Here is an 18,372-nt window from a genome sequence, read left to right as displayed (position 1 = left end):
ACTTTGGAACATTGAAGGAGGAAAGAACGACCAGAGCGACCAAAGAGGAAAGTGCCAAGACACGTCATGTGCCGTTGATGCCTGGGGCACCTAGCCGGGGTCGGCCATTTCTCTCCAACCCGCCGACCTCCGGTTCTCCACCAACCCAGCTTCGTTCCCCAGACTCCAATGCCTCCCCGTCGTCGCGGTCCCCGGCCAAAGATCTCTTTCTGGGCTCGTTTCCTGGCATGGCTTCGCGCATGGCACTCTCCCCTCCGACTACGCAGCAGTCTCATCCGACTCGGTCACAATCACAAATATCCGTTGCTCGCCCTCCTGCGCCTGTTCGTGCCGTATCCCTCGTGGTCCTTCCCGGTTCCTGGTCCATTTCCCCTCCGCGCACTCATCGAAGACAAGAAAAACGAGACGGGTATCATTCGCTCTCACTTTGGCGACATCCATAACCTCCGCGCCATCCCGATCTGGCGTCTACGCGACACACCGCTCCGATCCGTCTACCGTCTCTACGAACTTCACCTCTCCGACTCTTATGAGCTTATAGGGTGGGAAACCGAATACTTCTTTTTCCAATCCAATTGGAAGATACGAGATATACCAGATCCGTCAGATCCCGACCCGCTTCGTTATTCTATCCTCGCGTCCATCGTCGAAGAATTGCATGAGGCTGTCAATTGGAGACTTTCCTTGGGCCTGCGGCGGAATCGCCAACATGTCTACCGCGAGAAGAACAGCGACCCATTGCCGACCTTTATTCCCGAGGAACTTCCGCCGTGGACAAGAAATGTAGGTCCTCTTCATAAAGGTCTCCTCAAGGTGTCAGTGCCCCCTGAAGTGCTCGATGCGGAGGGAAATTTGGTTCTTGAAGTGGGCGGGAAAAGTCTCAACTTTGCTCGTCGTAATATCGTGACGAATACGGGATGGTTCTACACGATCTAAAAGTACCCGTGATTCAAGTAAATGCGATCAGTTGCTTGCATGAATATGCTCTGACATAACGGAGGCGACGGAATCATCTGTTCCAATCAGGAACCCTGCTGCCCCGCGTTAGCTTAGGATCAAGAAACACATGGACCCTTGTCACTGCCGCCCCCGCCTTTACCTCCCACATCTGATACCGTACATTCCTTGCATCAAGCGAAGTCCGGACGATGAGCTTTGGTCATGACCGAGCGCAAAAGATACCTCGGCGCGGATGACTTCAATCAAGGTAATTCGATGGCAATCAGTACCGGGCGACGAGGTGCTAACCAGGTTTCTAAGGCCTTCACGCTCTCGATCGTCAAATGGGTCGCAGCGCCTGGCTCGCTGCATTCGCGCCAATCAGACTCGTCTCCGCCGGGGGATTTCTTGCAGTGACCTATCTCAAGAATCGCGACAGCACGGGTGATATAGACTACTTGATCGAACCGGAATTCGCTCAGGACAAGGACATCCAATATGCCCTAAAGGAGGCCGTCGCTTCCGTAGCAGAACAGCTTGCCTACAACGATGATTGGATCAATGAGGCGATGGCCATCTTTGTCACCAAGGAAGCACGAGAGTCTCTGTTCGAGCAGGCTGAGAAGCAGAATATTATACTGTTCAAGGGAGAAAACCTCGAAATCCTTGCTGCACCACTCGAATGGTCTCTTGAACGCAAGCTACGGAGAATCTATACTGGGAACCGGGACCGAAAGGCGCAATTGGATATGGCTGATGCGGTTGCCCTTTTGAAGCAGTTGAGAGAAAGGAATACAGGTCCTCTCAATGCAGAATCCATCCGAACGATGAATCTCAACGGATTCGATGTGAGCCCTGATTATGGGACCATGCAGCGAGTGGCCGATGCGTATCGCAGCACATATAACGAGGAGATCTTCAACTAGGGTAGAGTCGACGCTTTGAAGGCGTGGACACTAAATCAGACAATCGTTTTGATTTGTATTCATTGAGGGACTCTATCCACCTATATTCCGATTTCTGCTTTAGTAGTCGCGTAATTCAGGGACGAAGTCCACCGAATAACTTGTTCGTATATGCTGAAGCTCACAGCTCCGGATATCTAAGCATATTAGCTTCTGCAACTGACCCTAATGGCTCGGACTTACACTCAATCTAGCCAGCCTCGGCGTCGTCCCACGCCACAGAACAGAGACACCTTCCCGTGATATGATCGACCGAAGGCAGTCGAGAGTTCCTGTATACCGTTGACGCCCATCCAGCGCTTGCAGACGCGTTTTTATGGTATCAAAAGGCATCGTCGCATACACGGTCACCACTCCAGCCATCGCGCCTGCGATGGCTGTCGACCCCGGTACAGGAGTCCCGTTGCTGGTCAGTGCCTGCAGATGCCCCAAGAAAAAGTTGTAGCTGGTGAACCGAACCATGGCGTTGGCGGACTGCTTCAGCGTCACCGGGACAACGCCACGGTAGAGCCCCGAAACACCTTCGGTAGATACAACCGAGCGCACTGCATGTGAAGCTGAAGTATACCGTTTCGGTCCGGATTGATCATCGATGATCTTGGTCTTGAGTGTCTCCCCTGGCGTAACAACGAGGACGCTCTCCGCTGTACCTGCTATCATTCCGGCGCATACGTTTCCCATTGCTGTGGTTTTCCCAGCTCGGTCTGTAGGCATCCATTGGCGCGCTGTGTCGAATGCGAAGAACCGGACTCCGGATTTGCCTGCGTTGGACAGGCAGAATGCGGCGCTTCCGGTGTATATGTGGCGCAGACCATGCTGCTGGATTGTCTGGACAAGAAGGGTTGCTGGGCTCGGAGGCTTTCCGGCTGATACGGCTTGTAGCTGCTGCCGTGTTTTCAGATACTCGGTCGGATACTGAGTTGATCAGAAGGGTCAGCGTCGGGATGGTCAATCTGGGGTGGCAACATACAGTGAGGAGGCTCTCGAACCCACCAGCAGCACCACCGGCCAAAATCGACTGCCACGGAGATGGAGACTGCTTTTGCGACATATTACCGTGCTGTTTGCTAGACATCGGAAACCAACACCGTCGATAACCTATATAGTTCGGCCCGCCTCCGACCTGGACCTGTCCGGGCTACTCCGCATTCCGGGGGTCTCGCCAAGCCAGGATCACTCCGTGCCCCATGGAGAACATATAGGGGACGCTGATAGAGTCGGACTTGAATCTCGAATAACGTAAACAGACCCTGAGATACAGAATGGACGTCGCATCAGAGCTCTTCCCCAACGGCGGTTGGGATGTTCACCACCACATTTTCGACCGTACGTGAATCGCTTCCTTCAAGAACTGATATACTCGTGCTTAGACTAACTGAACCAGCCTCTCGATTCGCATACTCACCGACCCGCCACCTCACTCCTCCCCCAGCGACCATCGACCAATTCATCGCCTTCAAGAAGAAACTCGGAATCAGCAAGTCAGTCCTCACACATGGATTGTCTTACGGCTCCGACTGCTCGTCGCTCCGCGGGTTCGTCGCCGACCTCGGGGAAGGCAACTCCAAGGCCGTCGGCGTCATTGATCCCGATACAGTCACGCCGGACGAACTACACGACATGCATCGCGCAGGAATTCGCGGCATCCGCGTGAACTTATACCAGTACCGCGCCATGCACGACGTCGAGCTCCAAAAGGCAGCATTGCGCGCTCATGCATCCGCGATCCAGAAGCACTGTCCAGGCTGGAGCATGGCCTTTACACATACGCACCCCGAGTTCTGGACTGAGTTGAAACCTTTCATCGAGGAGGAGATTGTGCCTACCGGAATCCGGCTGGTGACTGATCATTTTGCGCTCCTCAAGGGGTCCAATATGGCTTCGGTCGAGGGCGTCACGCAGCAGCCGGGGTTTCGGGAAATTCTGGACCTCGTGCGCGCTGGACATCTTTATGTAAAAATCAGCGCGCCGTACCGGGTGAGCACGCAGGCTCCAGCGTATGAAGATTTGAAGCCGCTGGTCCGGGCATTCTTTGAGGCAAACCCGCAGCGGGTTCTGTGGGGGAGTGACTGGTGAGTGCAATCGCTTCTGGTCTGTAGACAAGGCTAATAGCGCAGGCCACATACGCCATTAATGAAGGTTCGGACGCCGGAGGAGGCACTCACAGAGACACCGTACTTGAAGGTGGATGATCTGGCGTGGCTGCGGAGTCTACGATCGTGGTTGTCGGATGAAGAATGGAATACGCTCATGGTGTCAAACCCAGCCGAACTGTATGACTGGTAATTGCATAGTCTCTGTTTAGCTATACAATTATATGTATCTAGTGGCCGGCCGCCCGTTCTCCTGTCATTCTTTCCACTGCGTCTTTCGCCCTGCACCATGTTAGTCTTCCCTCTCAATGAAGTCCAAGGAGGAGGTGCATACATATCTCCCAACGCAACCATACAAACAGTCTGCCAAATACCGAGTCCAATCCTTGGAGTAGCTCCACGGTACAGCCCCCGAATCCCCGTCTCCTGGTAGATGTACCGGAACGCCTTTCCAATCGTCAAATCAGCCGGCCGACTAGGATCCTTCTTCATGCTCTGCATCTCAACTCGGATGACTTCGATCGGCTGGTTCCAAGCAGACAAACCACCTCCAACCGAGGACGCCAGGATCTTTTCCCACACGCTTAGTTTCCGTCCGTCGTCTTTGCCCGTGACACGCCGTATGGTATCCTCGGCCAGCCGCGAGAATCCGAATCTGGATCCCCAGTTCGTAACCTGGCGAATTGCAACTGCATTCACGCCCTTGTTAATCCCGCGCAGTCCCTCCTTCGCATAGATATTTTGGAACATCTGTAGTGTACTGGGTGGTTTTGTGCCTGCGCTGGCAAGTTTCGAGCGTGTGATCTCGGCAGTCTTCATCGCGGTGCAGAATCCTACAGTTGCGTAGGCTTGCGCAACACCTCCGACCATTCCTCCTGCCATGCCAGCGAGTACATCTGCTGCGCCGAGGCGCTTCGCGTGATATTCGGCTTCTGAGGCCACGAAGAGGAGAACGGCGCCTTTTGAGGATGCTTCAATCCACGCCCATGGGATCAGGCCTTGGTAGACTACACTGTCTTAGTGGATGGTCCATCGATGTCCTCATAGCACTCACACCCAAGAAGACCGCCACGTGCCCAGACGCGCCGCATCGCCGCCGGAAACGAATCGGCGCGGTTGGCCGCCATGGTGGTCTTGACAACCTCCAAAGGCTACAAACTTAGCATGGAACGACATGAAGGGCGCTTGAAGTGTCATACCTGGCCGAGGGAGGTAACCCTGAATGACAATGTCAGTAACTTGATTGGCTATTATGAGGGTCCACATACTCGAACATGTTCAGCGTGGCGCCAACTGGAGGCGAATTAGCATTGTGGCGAGTATGGATGGCAGAATCGCTCACGGAGAAGATTGCTAAGAGAGACATCTTTCTTCTTGATCTCGGCGTTTTGTCGCGCTTGAGCAGACATTGTGGGCGATTACTGTGAAGATTCCTTGTGGTGTACATCGCCGGCAGTATATAGAGCTCTTCTGCCGATAATCGGATGATGTTCAACATGTTGTGAAAAGACGATGGGTCCAAGTGGAGTTGTTAATCAAAACCAAGGCCGACTTCCGAGTATCGCTCGTTGCCAATGGAGCGCAACACCCCCGCAGAGGGAGATAGGTTAAAGGTGTGCTTCGGAAGTCTCCGGTGTGTTCAATTCTCGTGTATGAAATGTAAGGTATATGCCAGTGTGTAAGATTTGCCCAATTTACCCATCCAAAACGCCACAACCATGCAATCAGTAAGTATTCAGCCGTAACGTATCATTATCACGTTCCAATCCACTTCCACAGAGTACTCAGCAGTTGATCACGGTGGACCGGTTTGCCGATGCAATCGGTCATGCCCTTGGCAATGTAGCTTTCGGCGTCCCCTTTCAGCGCATTCCCCGTGATGGCGATAATCGGCATTTGCAACCCCAGATCCCGGATGTGTCCTGTCGCGACGAGGCCGTCCATGACCGGCATGGACACATCCATTAGCACGACGTCGTATGATAATGGTTTTTGCTTGATCATCGACAGTGCCTCGGAACCGTTCCAGGCGCCGTCAACTCGTGTGAAGCCGATGCTATGAAGTAGTTTCAACATCATGGTGTGGTTGACCATATTATCCTCCACCAGCAAGACGTGTTTGTGAGGTGCAACTGATCGCATTTCAGCGCTGAGGTCACGGCCAACGGGTGTCGATGTAGCGCTGCGGGGCTTGGGGGAAGAGACAACCGATCGACCTCCCATCCTGGCGGTAAACCAAAAGACACTGCCTTGGCCTTCTGGGTTCGGTGAATATCCTACTGTTCCGTTCATGAGCTCCGCTAAACTTTTGCAGATGGAGAGGCCTAGTCCTGTCCCCTGATATTTTCGGGTGGTTGAATTGGCGAATCGGGTAAAAGGAGTAAACAGGGTATGGATCGCATTTTCAGGGACGCCAATCCCGGTGTCTGCGACTTCAGTCCTTATAGTGAAACAACCTTCATCTTGGTCGTCGGTAGTGCAGACGGTAGAGATCCGGACGCGGCCTTTCTCAGTGAACTTGACCGCATTTCCCACTAGATTCTGCAAGATCTGGCGGTATCGTAGCGGATCTCCGCGAAGACGCTTGGGAAAGTCGGGTGGGATGGATGTCGTCAAAACAACCTCGGGTTTCAACAGTGGTCGACAGTTCCGTACGACGGCTCCAACCACGTCGTTGACGTCCAGGACATCGGAATGCAGCGAGAAGGAGCCGGACGAGAGTTTCGAGTAGTCAAGCACGTCATTCACGATTTGAAGCAAGATCGACATGGAGTCCTGGATGATGTTGGCGTGTTCTTTCTGTGGCGGAGAGAGACCGGTATCGGCCAACATGGTCATGGCAATCTGCATTCCGTTCATAGGTGTGCGAATCTCGTGACTGATGTTGGCCAGGAAGTCTGTTTTCAGGCGCGACGACTCTTCAAAGGCGGCAATCATGCGCGCCTCGGCTTCTTTGCGCTCAGTGAGGTCGCGAGTGACTTTGACAAAACCGACGTGTTGGCCGAACTGGTGGACGGGGGTGATGAGCACGTTGGCCCAGAATCGCGAGCCGTCGCGCCGATATCTCCAGCCTTCATCTTCCATACGGCCCTCTCGCAAGCACACGGCGAGTGCCCGGTTCGGTTTGTCCGCCATGCGATCTTCGGGGCCGTAGAAGACAGAAAAATGTCGGCCAATAATGTCCTCGGTTTTCCATCCCTTCAAAATGGCAGCGCCCGAGTTCCAGGTGGTTATGTTCCCGTGGGTGTCCAGCATGAAGATGGCGTAGTCTTTGACAGTATCAACGAGGATCCTGTAGGTCTCGTTCATGTAGGCATGCTGCGTGCTGTAGGTCTCTTCGGTGAGCCTGAGAGCCTCCAAAACGATGTAGAGCAGGGTAGACTCGTCGAAGATGGGAGTGACGCGAAGGTTGTGTATGATCTTGTCGGGGGACAAAATCCTCTCGATGACCTGGACTTCCTTGGTCGAGCAGGCTGCGCGCAAGGCACCGTAAAGGGTAGGGATGTTGGGAGCGGGAATGGCGGCGGGGTCGATGTCACTGATGGTCGCGCGGAGCAGAGATTGGCGCGTTTTCCCAGAGAAAGCGAGATGGCTATCGGAGACCTCGACGACGGTCATGGAGGCATCGAGGACGATGGTGGGGGTCGGAGTGCGGCGGTAGATGCAGGCCAGCGATGGCGATGGCGACGGCGATCTCACTGGGGCATTTCCGTCTGGCAGGAGGGATTTTGCAGCTTTGGCGTGCTTCTCCTCAAGGGAGAGCGCGGACAGACGACCGTCGAGGAACATGGCGGCCCGTGTGGACTAACATGAAGCGCAGCAGGAGAGAAAAGGAACATATCCTCTTCCCTTGTCGTGGTGTGGCGGAAGAAGGAGGATGTGACTGGTGGAAAGCGAGGCCGGCGACGAAACCAGTCATGACGCTGAACTGCCGCGTCCACAGGCGCATCCAGTTTCCGGCACGAAAAACCCCCCACCTCCGCCTCTGGATCAACTATTGTCCGTTCCACAGACACAACGGATTGGCACAGAGGAATCAATTTTTAGTACTGTCAGTCTAGACCTTGAGTTGACAGACACTGCAGAGACGGTGGAAAAGGGGCAATCGACGATCATTCGACCGTTGCGACGAAAAGCCTGCTTTGTGGGGAAATATATTTCTAGGCGCTGTCCAAGAATTGGCAACTCCCTTGCTTCTCCAGCAGATGCTATGAATCTAATGGTGTTGTAACAACGCAAGGTCCGCAGGTCATTTGCAATTTGGTCAAGCATTCAACTGAGAAGCTTCCTCAAAACACTTGACGCTTGACGCGTTGCTACAACGTGGATGCTTGACCTGCTGAGTGCTTTGGCAGTCGCACGTGACCGGAAGGAGCGGCCGCCATTTAATAGCGACTGGCGGCACAAGGTCACGTGGACCAGACAAGATGCCCAGTTTCTGTTGTGCAACTTGGAAGTCAACTACCAAAACATCACCAGTCTCTTCTCTTACCAAGTACTGCCTCTGAGATAGGATTCTGTCCTCCATTCATTCAAGGCCCATAGTTTTCCGATGTCGTCTCCAAAATGGCACGAATGCCCAGTTTCGGACCCCCGGACGGGCCCCGAACCTGATCGGAAAAATCCCGTCTCTATAGAGTATACAACGACCGATGGGCATTCTTAAAAAGGGCAACTGCCCGCTTCAATGCATTGAGCAAGTCTGAACAGAATACGACAAGAATCTATTCATCCATTCCAGATTCACACGCAGCAAAATGGGCTCCCTCGGACCTCAAGTCACAGTCAACTCGCCCTTCCGCGCCCGCGTCACATCTGGCCAAGTCACGCCGCTCATGTCCTTCAAATTCTGGACAGGCAACGAGGCCGCGCTGATGGCGCGCATGGCCGGTTTCGAAGCGGCATTCATCGACATGGAGCACTCGGCTCTTTCCATCGAGTCCGTCGCGCAGTTTGTCATCGCGTGCAACATGGCCGGTGTTTCGCCCGTCGTCCGTTCCCCGTCCAAGTCGCACTGGCATATCAGTCGGATTCTCGATGCTGGTGCTGCTGCCGTTGTTATCCCCCATGTTGACTCTGTCGACGAAGTCCGGGAGCTTGTCAAGCATGCCAAGTATGGTCCGCTTGGGACTCGTGGGTCTGCGAATAACCAGCCGATTCTCAATTATGCGTCTGTGCCGACGCTCGTGCAGAACGATGTGTTGAATCGTGAGACGATGCTGATCCCGATGGTCGAGACGCCGGCTGCCGTCGAGTTGGTGGAGGAGTACCTAGCTGTGGATGGGGTCGATGGGATCCTGATCGGATCGAACGATCTCTGCACCGACCTGGGCATTCCCGGCAAGTACGACGACCCGGTCTATCAACAAGCTGTGGAAAAGGTCATCGCCGCGGGCAACAAGTCCGGCAAGCCGATCGGCATCGGCGGGATCGGAGGGCGCCTGGATCTACTGGAGAAGTGGTTCGCAATGGGCGCGACATGGTCGCTCAGCGCTGGAGACGGCGCGATCCTACAGGCGGGGATGAAGGACGTTACGCGCAAGTACACGGAGATCAGCGCCCGGGTGGAAAAGCAGCGATCGATGGCTTAGCGCATGATTTATGATGTATATTAAATTCAGAAGAAACTACAATGGATATGAACCGCCGTCCCAGAGTGATATCCCCGGCGGGTTGCCGTACGCGTACTCGCCCAGCCCGGCTTCCATGCTCCACATCGTATCGTCCCAGAAGAGCGCGCCAAAGGAGAAGGCTTCCTCGGGTATGTTTCCCTGGCTGTCGACGGTCGTCAAATCGGTTCCACCTCCGCCAGTGAGGCTATTCGGGGTCGGCAACGGCCAGTCGCCAAGTGCTCGGGTGTCGGATGTTGGTATAAGCTGTGCATGGGCCAGAGGTTGGATGATCCCAGCGGCATCGTAGCTGTGGGATAGATCCGGCGCATTATCATTCCCGTGCGTCTGGAACCCGCTCCATCGCCCGCTCTGTCGTAGCTTCTCAAGCGTGTGTCGATATAGAGCCTCGTAGACAGTCACGTACTGGACCGCATCAGGCAACTCGTCGCCCATCCGCTTGAGGACACGCTCCGCCTGCGAAAGTGCGTCGACGGCCTGGCCGACCGTGGTTTGATCCGAGTCTGCGACGACCGAGAGGTAGAAGACTACCGACAAGCCGGCAGTGAAGAGGGTTTGGAAGTAGCTCCGCGTGTACGTGAGTCGCTGGCTCTCGTACAAGCGGCAGAAGACGGTGATTGTTCCCGTCGCGTATTGGGAGCAGAGTGAAAGAAGATCGCGAGGCGGGAGGTGGCCGCGGCGAGGCACCAGGTCCATTGCTTTCCGGACGAGGAGGAGGCGCTCGCGCATCCAGCGGAGATCATAGAAATCTTGCGATTCGTAGAGGCAACGGGGGTGTTCGAGGAATGGGACGGATCCCCGCCAGTCGTCCAGCTCCTGCAGGAGACGATAGAGGTTCGTGTATATTCGGCCCGGGGCAGTCACGGAAGAGAGGCTCCCAGCGGCTTCAGGCGAGAGGGGCTTTTTGTACTGGAATAGGGAATGGATCTTGGATGTAATCTGCCGGAGACGGATGCAAAGGAAGAACACGGAGAGGTCGGTGGTCTCGACCTGGCTGCGCGGGGAGACCTGGAAGATGTCGAGATCTGGGACGGATCCTTCAGCGGCCTCGATCTCGTCGTCGTTGGCGTTGACCGGGAGGAGGACGCGGATGTCGCGGTCTGCGATGGCGAGGGGGCGGTCGAGGGTGATGGAGCTGTAGCGATCGATCACGTAGCATTCCCAGAAGACTCTGCGCTGGAGTTGTTCGTGCAGGAGGGACGTGTGGGTAGTTGGAGGCTGATGGAGGCCCTGCTCGACGCAGAGTCGCATGCACAGTTGGGTGATTTCCCAGATCGATGTCCCTAATCACGAACGTCAGTCTCGCTCCACCACGGAATGCAAAGGGCGTTTACCAATGTGGTGATAAATTCCAAAACGACCAATCAGTAAAAGGTCCTGGATTGACCCGAGGCCACGGGACAGGATCGGGGCTGTAAAATGATGCATGGCCGACAGAAAGTATCCATACGGATGGTGCTCGTGCGTGCCTCGGCGGAAACCATGGATAGAGCCGATGGCAAGAATCATGAAGGCGCGAAAGAGATCATGAGAAGCTGGCTGAGAGGCCGCTCCAGGGAGAAATACCCTCTGGTAGACATTTTCAATCTCTCGACGAAGGAGAAAGGGGTTCAGAACGTTGGTTCCGGTTAAGCTACAATGTTAGCACGCCTCCTCGGAGCAACGGGATCGAGTCGTACTAGTTATCAAAAACACCTCGCGCTGTCTCAGCCGAGGGAAGAGCGTTTGCAGTGATTGTTGCCTCGACCAGGCGGGCAGAACGAGAGAGATTCTGCAGCAGAGTCGGATTATGAGCTCGCCAGCCGGGGTCAGTGAAGAGAGGGCGCATAAAGCTGGTATTGTCAGAATGTGATGATGATAATAAAAAAAACCACGATGGGCATACCTGAGACCAGCTCCTTCGGTAAAGGTAGGCGAACTGTAAGCCGAGCGCGTGCTATTCCTCCTCTTGCGCTTGCCAGTGACGGGGTCTGGCAGGTCGTCGAGGGCATCCTGGAGCTCACCCTGGAGAGCCTTGACTCTCTGTTCCAGCTCGCTGATATAGCCACGCGACACAGGCTGGTGGCCATCCAAGCCAAGAGTGATGCACTCCGAGTCGCTCCTGACGCACGGGGCGCATTTCGGACGGTTGCTATCACACTGCAACGGTCAAAAGGGGCACATGTAAGGGGATTGTGCCGCGACGGACCTTGATCTTTTTGATGTAGCAGGCGTGGCAGGCAGGCAGGCGTGAGCAGCGTGGATCACCGGAGGGCATGGTGACGGTGAGGCTCGACAAGGAGTCTGGAGAGGGCAAGGCGGGGGAAATCCTGGAGGGCGTCGGACTTTGCCCGGCACTAAATGACTAAACGGTTCTAGTGGCAAAATACGGAGTAGGGCTTGGGGGATCCAAATGGTTCTGTTGCTGATTATTGAGAATGCATAGAGTGTCTCGTCTACGTGATGTACTTGAAATCGGCCAGGATCGCCCGCCGCGCATCACCGTCCAGCCTGTTCATCGCCACCAGATCATGCCTATCAATCTCCCCCTTGAGCCGCTCAAACCGCCGATTCGCACGCTGCAAAACGAGGCGGAGGCCAGCAATACAAGACAATCCCAAGATCTGAAACGCAAGAATACATCCCCATGACACCTGGAATGTGGGCCCGTACCTGTCCAGCCAAAAATAGTTGGCGTACAGCGAGGCCAGGTTGGCAAGCGTATTGGCGATACCAATCGCCGCTGCACGCTTCACTGGCGGCTGCGTAATTGTGGAGGAGAGCCAGGTGTAGGTGGTCGAGTAGACGCCAAAGGTTCCCGCACATACCAGGAAGGTGAAGGCGTATCGTGCCCACTGCAGGTGCTCGGGGACGGCAATGAGGAGCACACTGCCGACAATGGAGACGAGTTGAGAGAAGCCCGACTGTGGCGAACGAGTTTGGAGTCGATCCGCCGACCACGCGAAACCCAAGGCCCAGCAAAATGCAAACAGGTACGGGGGCGAAGTCAACAGGAGCACGATGGTGTTGTTGTCGAAGCCAATCTCCTGGATGAGGGTCGGGAGAAAGTGAGAATAGGAAATAGATGCTGTCGTTGCCATTTGGAGGCAGGCAAACAGCCAGACGCGGTAGTCACGCAGTGCTCGCCCAATGCCACGAGCCATGGGCACCTTCTCCTCGTCCAACAGGTCTGCACTCCCCGCGTCGACCGCGAGACGCGCCTGTGCAATCACACGTTCAGCATCCGTTAACCACTTGGTGGTCCCTGGGAAGTCGGGAAGGACGACCATGGCAAGCAGACCCAGAAGAACCGTAGCAATTCCCTCGAGAATGAACAGCCAACGCCAGGCGGCCAAGTGACCGACCCCTGCCATACCAGAGAGGATTCCGGCGGATATCAGACCCGCAAAGGCATTGGAGAGCAGTAGCCCGCAGATGAGCAGAGCCATCCGCACCCCGAGTTCCCGCTTAGTGTACCAGCAGCTGAGGAAGAAGATGGCCCCGGGGAAAAAGGGAGCCTCGACTAGACCAAGGACAAACCGGAGGACGAGGAGGCCCGCAGGGCTGCTCACCGCTGCAGTGCAACCGCTGACAATGGCCCAGATGATAATGCAGCATGGCTAAGTAGGTCAGTGAGCAATTACGGATATAAAGAGGGAATAGAGCACCATACCAGGTAGAGAGACGGACGAAGCTTGGTCATCAGCATTGCGGCTGGTAGCTGCATCAGGATATAACCAGCAGAGAAGATGGATATCGCTGTTTGATACTGCGCCCCGTGAACACCAGTGTCGTCCTGCAGGCCATAGAGGCGGGCCTGAGTGATGGAATTGCGGTCAAGGTAGTTGAAGAGGTAGATGGTGACAATCAGGGGCAGGATGCGAGTGTCAATCTTACGCCGGAGTTGGGCTTCGGTCGTCTTGACAAACTCTTCATCATAGGAACGGAAGACAGCCATGACATTCTGGCCATCGGAGTCTTCGACCCAGGCCTCCTTGGGTGGATTGGCCTCGGCCATGTCTTTGCCAGGAGTAGAGGAGTCTAGAGTCATCTTGCAGCTGCGATACATCATGGCAACTGCGGCATGGCAGCATACTTGCTTCTTATACTCCAACTCTGAGAGCAGGACCCATCGGAAAAGTCCCGGCCCAATTAGCAGCGTCTACAAGGACAAGCATACTAAGCAAATGCCCTCTGCGGATTCTCGCAGAGCATCTTCCTCCATTGGTCCTCGGTCAGCCAATCTCGCAGCAGTCGCAGCTCCGTGGCCACCTCGTGTGGGCCTCGCAGCGGGGGGAGGCTGTCCCCGCCAGACGTGGTATCGCAATGCGGCGAGTCACTCCCCCAGAGGAGGGCATCCGATGCAGCTTGCGCGAATCTCTGGACAATTCCCCGCATGGCTTGGATATCCGTTGGACTGCGCCGGTACAGAGCGGAGATCTTGACATGCACTCTCCCTGACCGGAGTAATGCCAGAAACGACTCCAGATCAGCTCCACCGAGGTCGGCCGGCGTCGAGCAGGCATTATGGTCTGCTATAAGACGCAGCTGAGCCAGCTCCGGGTCCTCCAGCAGAATCTCGCTTAGGGCTGCCCATGTCTTGAGCGGCAGTTGGGCGGAGATGGACCAGCCGTGAGTTCGAACCGGGTACGACGCAGCGAGCGATCGCAGGGTCCTACAGATGGCAGTCGGATCTCCTCCAGAGCCTCCGTAGAAGCCGTGAACGCGAATCGATCGTACTCCGAGCTCGTGAAGAGGGTCGAATGTTTTGGCGGCCAGATCGTCCCAGTTGCTCTGCTGGGCGATAGTGCCTCGAATGGTCAGGGCAGGGTATTGCTCTCGGAACCGCGTAAGACTGTCCATCAGACCAGCATGTCCTTCCTCGACGGTTGCCTGCACAAGCATGACATGAGAGGTCGGACTCTGCTGGACGAAGGATGCTAGTGAAGCGGGGGGTGGGGTGTAGGTGCGTTCGAGCTGGAAGGGATGCCTTTCGGGGTCAAAGGAGTGGATGTGACAGTCCCAGCTGTCCGAGGGCATGTCCGGCCACATGGTCCAAAAGAGTATGACTGGCCATGTGTAAGAATGTCAACGGGTAGCAAAGTGTGTCTGATATACCAGCCGGAGCATGTCCGACGGCGCGGGGAGGCCGGATTTTCCCCGAACGAGAAACGCGCAAAGAGAAAAGCAGTCCGATCGCCATTTCCACCACGAGAACAAGCCTGTTGGGCGTTGCCATGTCCGCCAGCTCCACCCCTGCCAGGCGGCCCCAGGCCTGTGAGCGCTGCTGGAAGCGCAAGCAAAAGGTACGAGAGTAAACCCTTTTCCCGCCCTGGACGCAGTGGCTGATTCAATGTGTTAGTGCGACCGGCTGCTGCCAGCCTGCACAGCCTGCTCAGAGGCCGGTTCGCAGTGCATCCCACGGCAGTTTCGAGTAGAATCCTCGAGTGAGGAGAACAGCGGGCTCTCGCACGCTGCGTTACCAGGGTATGCGACCGTAAACTATCGTTGGCTGGCTGGACACTGACCTCTTAGCTATGTGGATGCTCTAAAGCAGCGGATCCATCATCTGGAGAACCTCGCGCAACGAAAACGCCAACAGATTACGACCAACGATTCTGTCTCGACTGTCACCCCGTCTCAGCCAGCAGACGGTCACGATGGGCTGGACAGTTCGGTACAGACTGCCATGGGCGAGATTGGCTTCCTGTCGCGCAGTGCAATGGCCGAGCCGCGCGATGACACGAGCGGATTTCCTCGACAGTTGGCCATGAGCCAGATGCTGCAGGCCATCCTGTCCCTGAGTGGCGCCAGCCCATCGCAAAACCACAGCGTAGAGGCACACGCTTCGCAGTGGAGTTTGCTTGGGGTGACTGACCCCTTGAAGGCGCTCAGCAGTGACACGGCAGCTCCGTTCCTGCGCGCCTTCCTCGGGCGAGTCGGGTTCTTTTATCTACACTTTGACAGGAAGGAGCTCGAGGAGCAGTACAAGGCCTTCTTCGCGGACGAACGGCGCGGCTCAGGCGATGCATCCGACCCCGTGCGGTGCCATCGAGAGGCCAGCGTGTGTCTGGCTCTTGCTATTGGGATGCTCGTCTCGCCCCAGTCCGGTCGCTACGAGGTGCTGGCCCAGGCGCTGCATGCAGCGGCCGTCAAGGTGTTTCTGCGGATTCTGCCATCGGGCAGCTGTGTCCACCTCCTCCACTGCCTGCTTCTCCTGATCATGTATTCGATGCTGAGTCCGACCGGGGGCTCAACCTGGCATCTGCTCGGTCTTGCCATGAAGAAGTGCGTTTCGTTCCGGCTGCACAAGGACTCCGACCCAGACTCGCCTGTTTCTCCCAAAGAATCCAACAAGAGAGCATTTCTGTTCTGGAACTTGTATATTGTTGACAGGTGCGCCTCCCCATTCGCTGAGAGATGTCGTGCTAACAATGGTAGAACATTATGTACTGCCATGGACCGTCCGTTCGGAATTCAGGACCAAGACATCACTCTATCGGTAGGTTTTACCTGCAATAGAATGAGTACATCTATAACTCACTGCTGTAGCTGCCAAACGTCGCCCCCCACGGCACGGTCGAGTCCGAGTTCGAGCGCCATCTCGTCACGCACGCCCAGCTCACATCGAGCATCCGCAACAGCGATGAACCATGCCCGTTATACCACTATCGCAATCTGTGCTTCTGGAAGGAGGTGACACCGGAGATGCAGTCGTTCTTGGATTCGAACGAGGTGCTGCGGCGGCACGTCCAGCGACTTTCCTTTCGCTCCCTGATGCAGATTCTCCCCCTCCACGTCGCCACGCGGTACGACAACGCGATTCTGGGGGGGCAAACGGTAGAAATAGATAGAGAAGTGGTGGCGAGCTGCGAGAGCATAATCGAGCAGATGTACTGCGCCTTGGACGACGCGTCCTCGGGCGGCGCCTTCACTGACGGCTACGACGTCTTTGCTGCCGGCGTCGCCATCCTCTTTAGTGGAATGCAGCCCGCAGCGAATCACATTCTGGACCAGGCGAACCTTGTCAACAAGTGCGTCGCTGTTCTTACAGCTCTGGGAGGGCAATTTTCCGGATTCAAGGTGTTTCGGCGAGTTTTGTTAGCCCTTTCGGACCTGGGCCTGGGAAGGAGGTCGCAGGAGCTTTCGGTAAGGTCAATCCACAAGGCAGACGGGATCGCAAGGCTAACCAATAGCAGCTCCTTCACTCGCTGCCACCTGAAATCCCCAGCGGATTGCAGCGGCTGATTCAGGAGTGTCTTCGGAAATCGTCCGGCCCCAGTCCGACGGTGTGAAGCCGCATCGGACAGCGCCTGGGGCCAGTCCGGGGATATATATGGATGACTTGCAGATGCCCCTGGTTTTGAAGCTAGGAATAAGCACCCTAAAGCTTACTCTACTCCCTTACGCGATGGCCCCGGGTCCTACTCAATCCCCTGAGCGGTCGCCAGTTACCACGGCACCGGCAACCGGCAAGCGCACAATTTACCTGCTGGATACCCTGCACCCGGATGCCGTCGAACATGCAAAGACGCTATTCAACGTCATTGGCCCTGGTGACAAAGAGCTGAACCGCTGGCGGGAAAAGGCCTCGGCCATTGTGATCCGCAGCTCACATGTCACCGCACAAGACATTGCTCGCGCACCCAACCTCATCGCCATCGGCAAGCACGGCGTGGGCATCGACAAGATCGACCAAAAGGCCTGCGCAAAGCGCGGGATCAAGATCCTCAACACACCCGGGGCCAATGCTCGCGATGTAGCCGAGCTGGTGGTTGCTTTGACAATGACGGTCGCTAGAAGCATCCGATCCATTACAACGCGCCAGATGGCGGCGCCGGTGCCAAAGGAAACATGCACGGGATTGACCTTGCAGAATAAGACTATCGGTGTGATTGGCATGGGTAACATTGGACGCGCAGTGGCTGAGATCTTCCACGGTGGATTCGACGCGAAGCTGATCGCCTACGATGCCTTTCTCCCCGAGGACGCTTGGTCGCACCTGCCTCACAGGCGGGCCAAAAGCGCACAGGAGGTGATTGAGCAAGCCGACGTGCTCACCCTGCACATTCCTTTGACGGAGGAGACGCGCAACATGCTCTCGTACAAGGAGCTGAAGCAGATGAAGCCCGATGCGATTCTGATCAATGCCGCGCGGGGAGGGATCGTGAACGAGGACGACCTCACCCGTGTTCTCTCCGAGGGCCACCTCTGGGGAGTCGGACTCGACTGTCACGAGCAGGAGCCCCCCAGTGCTGAAAAGTATGGCAAGTTGTGGGAGAATCTGAACGTGGTCAGCACGCCGCATATTGGGGCGGCCACCAACACGGCGCAGAGAGCGAGCTCGATGGCTGCTGTAAACAATGTGCATCGTTATCTGTGTAGTCTCGAGGGCAGACAGTAGACTCGGTATAATATGATGCATTTATGAATGAAATCTGCTTGACACCTCTTCTTTGTGTTGATCCAGTCCATCCCTGCACAATGTCGTTGGACAGACTGAGTCTACAACAAAACCGACCTTAAGCTCTAAAGTAGAGGTTGCCGTTGGATGCGACGATGAGATCGCTGGAGGAGGTTGGACACGAGTCAATACTAATGGAGATGCCGTGGGCAAGACAGTGTTACTTAGGTACTTGTAATCGGCAACGGAGAAAAAAAAAAAAAAAGTATGACAAGGGTGGGATTCGAACCCACGCCCCTTTCGAGACACGGAAACTACATGCCACCACATGCGTGATGAGTATAGTTGGGGGCTCAGTAAAC

The 18,372-nt window shown here is 55.7% G+C and overlaps 10 protein-coding genes across 10 annotated transcripts; 5 read left to right on the top strand and 5 right to left on the bottom strand.

Annotated features, from left to right (window-relative positions):
- The first annotated feature begins 148 nt into the window (after window positions 1-148).
- BJX68DRAFT_69300 (uncharacterized protein) lies at window positions 149-1,109 on the top strand. The gene has a single exon (XM_071049615.1). It carries the CDS (start codon window positions 169-171, stop codon window positions 934-936), a length of 768 nt encoding a protein of 255 aa, XP_070899650.1. The 5' UTR covers window positions 149-168; the 3' UTR covers window positions 937-1,109.
- On the top strand, window positions 1,050-1,905 carry BJX68DRAFT_69332 (uncharacterized protein). The gene is made up of 2 exons (XM_071049616.1): window positions 1,050-1,207; window positions 1,261-1,905. The coding sequence occupies exons 1-2, from the start codon at window positions 1,162-1,164 to the stop codon at window positions 1,863-1,865; spliced, it is 651 nt and encodes a 216-aa protein (XP_070899649.1). The 5' UTR covers window positions 1,050-1,161; the 3' UTR covers window positions 1,866-1,905.
- A 40-nt stretch (window positions 1,906-1,945) lies between these two features.
- BJX68DRAFT_266114 (mitochondrial carrier domain-containing protein) lies at window positions 1,946-2,955 on the bottom strand (the record flags this gene model as incomplete). Its single annotated transcript, XM_071045405.1, has 3 exons — window positions 1,946-2,041; window positions 2,088-2,819; window positions 2,875-2,955. The coding sequence occupies 3 exons, from the start codon at window positions 2,953-2,955 to the stop codon at window positions 1,946-1,948; spliced, it is 909 nt and encodes a 302-aa protein (XP_070899648.1).
- A 211-nt stretch (window positions 2,956-3,166) lies between these two features.
- BJX68DRAFT_254818 (uncharacterized protein) lies at window positions 3,167-4,190 on the top strand (the record flags this gene model as incomplete). Its single annotated transcript, XM_071042939.1, has 3 exons — window positions 3,167-3,230; window positions 3,289-3,976; window positions 4,022-4,190. The coding sequence occupies 3 exons, from the start codon at window positions 3,167-3,169 to the stop codon at window positions 4,188-4,190; spliced, it is 921 nt and encodes a 306-aa protein (XP_070899647.1).
- Window positions 4,101-5,406, bottom strand: BJX68DRAFT_275245 (mitochondrial carrier domain-containing protein; the record flags this gene model as incomplete). The annotated part of the gene is made up of 6 exons (XM_071047805.1): window positions 4,101-4,279; window positions 4,332-5,004; window positions 5,052-5,148; window positions 5,197-5,215; window positions 5,266-5,290; window positions 5,340-5,406. The coding sequence occupies 6 exons, from the start codon at window positions 5,404-5,406 to the stop codon at window positions 4,228-4,230; spliced, it is 933 nt and encodes a 310-aa protein (XP_070899646.1). The 3' UTR covers window positions 4,101-4,227.
- Window positions 5,407-5,752: 346 nt separating this feature from the next.
- On the bottom strand, window positions 5,753-7,786 carry fos-1 (sensor histidine kinase/response regulator Fos-1/TcsA; the record flags this gene model as incomplete). The annotated part of the gene is made up of 1 exon (XM_071042938.1): window positions 5,753-7,786. One exon carries the CDS (start codon window positions 7,784-7,786, stop codon window positions 5,753-5,755), a length of 2,034 nt encoding a protein of 677 aa, XP_070899645.1.
- A 654-nt stretch (window positions 7,787-8,440) lies between these two features.
- On the top strand, window positions 8,441-9,791 carry BJX68DRAFT_235954 (HpcH/HpaI aldolase family protein). Its single transcript, XM_071039943.1, has one exon. It carries the CDS (start codon window positions 8,755-8,757, stop codon window positions 9,586-9,588), a length of 834 nt encoding a protein of 277 aa, XP_070899644.1. The 5' UTR covers window positions 8,441-8,754; the 3' UTR covers window positions 9,589-9,791.
- Window positions 9,625-11,884, bottom strand: BJX68DRAFT_275242 (transcription factor domain-containing protein; the record flags this gene model as incomplete). Its single annotated transcript, XM_071047804.1, has 5 exons — window positions 9,625-10,910; window positions 10,962-11,260; window positions 11,307-11,459; window positions 11,513-11,766; window positions 11,816-11,884. The coding sequence occupies 5 exons, from the start codon at window positions 11,882-11,884 to the stop codon at window positions 9,625-9,627; spliced, it is 2,061 nt and encodes a 686-aa protein (XP_070899643.1).
- A 178-nt stretch (window positions 11,885-12,062) lies between these two features.
- BJX68DRAFT_275240 (major facilitator superfamily domain-containing protein) lies at window positions 12,063-14,670 on the bottom strand (the record flags this gene model as incomplete). Its single annotated transcript, XM_071047803.1, has 3 exons — window positions 13,787-14,670; window positions 13,280-13,664; window positions 12,063-13,226 (listed from the first exon to the last, which is right to left on the bottom strand). Exons 1-3 carry the CDS (start codon window positions 14,656-14,658, stop codon window positions 12,063-12,065), a joined length of 2,421 nt encoding a protein of 806 aa, XP_070899642.1. The 5' UTR covers window positions 14,659-14,670.
- Window positions 14,671-14,843: 173 nt separating this feature from the next.
- Window positions 14,844-18,010, top strand: BJX68DRAFT_266106 (D-isomer specific 2-hydroxyacid dehydrogenase; the record flags this gene model as incomplete). The annotated part of the gene is made up of 7 exons (XM_071045404.1): window positions 14,844-14,912; window positions 14,969-15,093; window positions 15,142-16,002; window positions 16,048-16,108; window positions 16,159-16,755; window positions 16,806-16,895; window positions 16,958-18,010. 7 exons carry the CDS (start codon window positions 14,844-14,846, stop codon window positions 18,008-18,010), a joined length of 2,856 nt encoding a protein of 951 aa, XP_070899641.1.
- Window positions 18,011-18,372: the final 362 nt, after the last annotated feature.

This window comes from Aspergillus pseudodeflectus (genome assembly GCF_044049435.1).
Source record: "Aspergillus pseudodeflectus strain CBS 756.74 chromosome Unknown BJX68scaffold_18, whole genome shotgun sequence".
Classification (NCBI taxonomy): domain Eukaryota; kingdom Fungi; phylum Ascomycota; class Eurotiomycetes; order Eurotiales; family Aspergillaceae; genus Aspergillus; species Aspergillus pseudodeflectus.
This window is presented reverse-complemented; position numbering and strand designations above follow the sequence as displayed.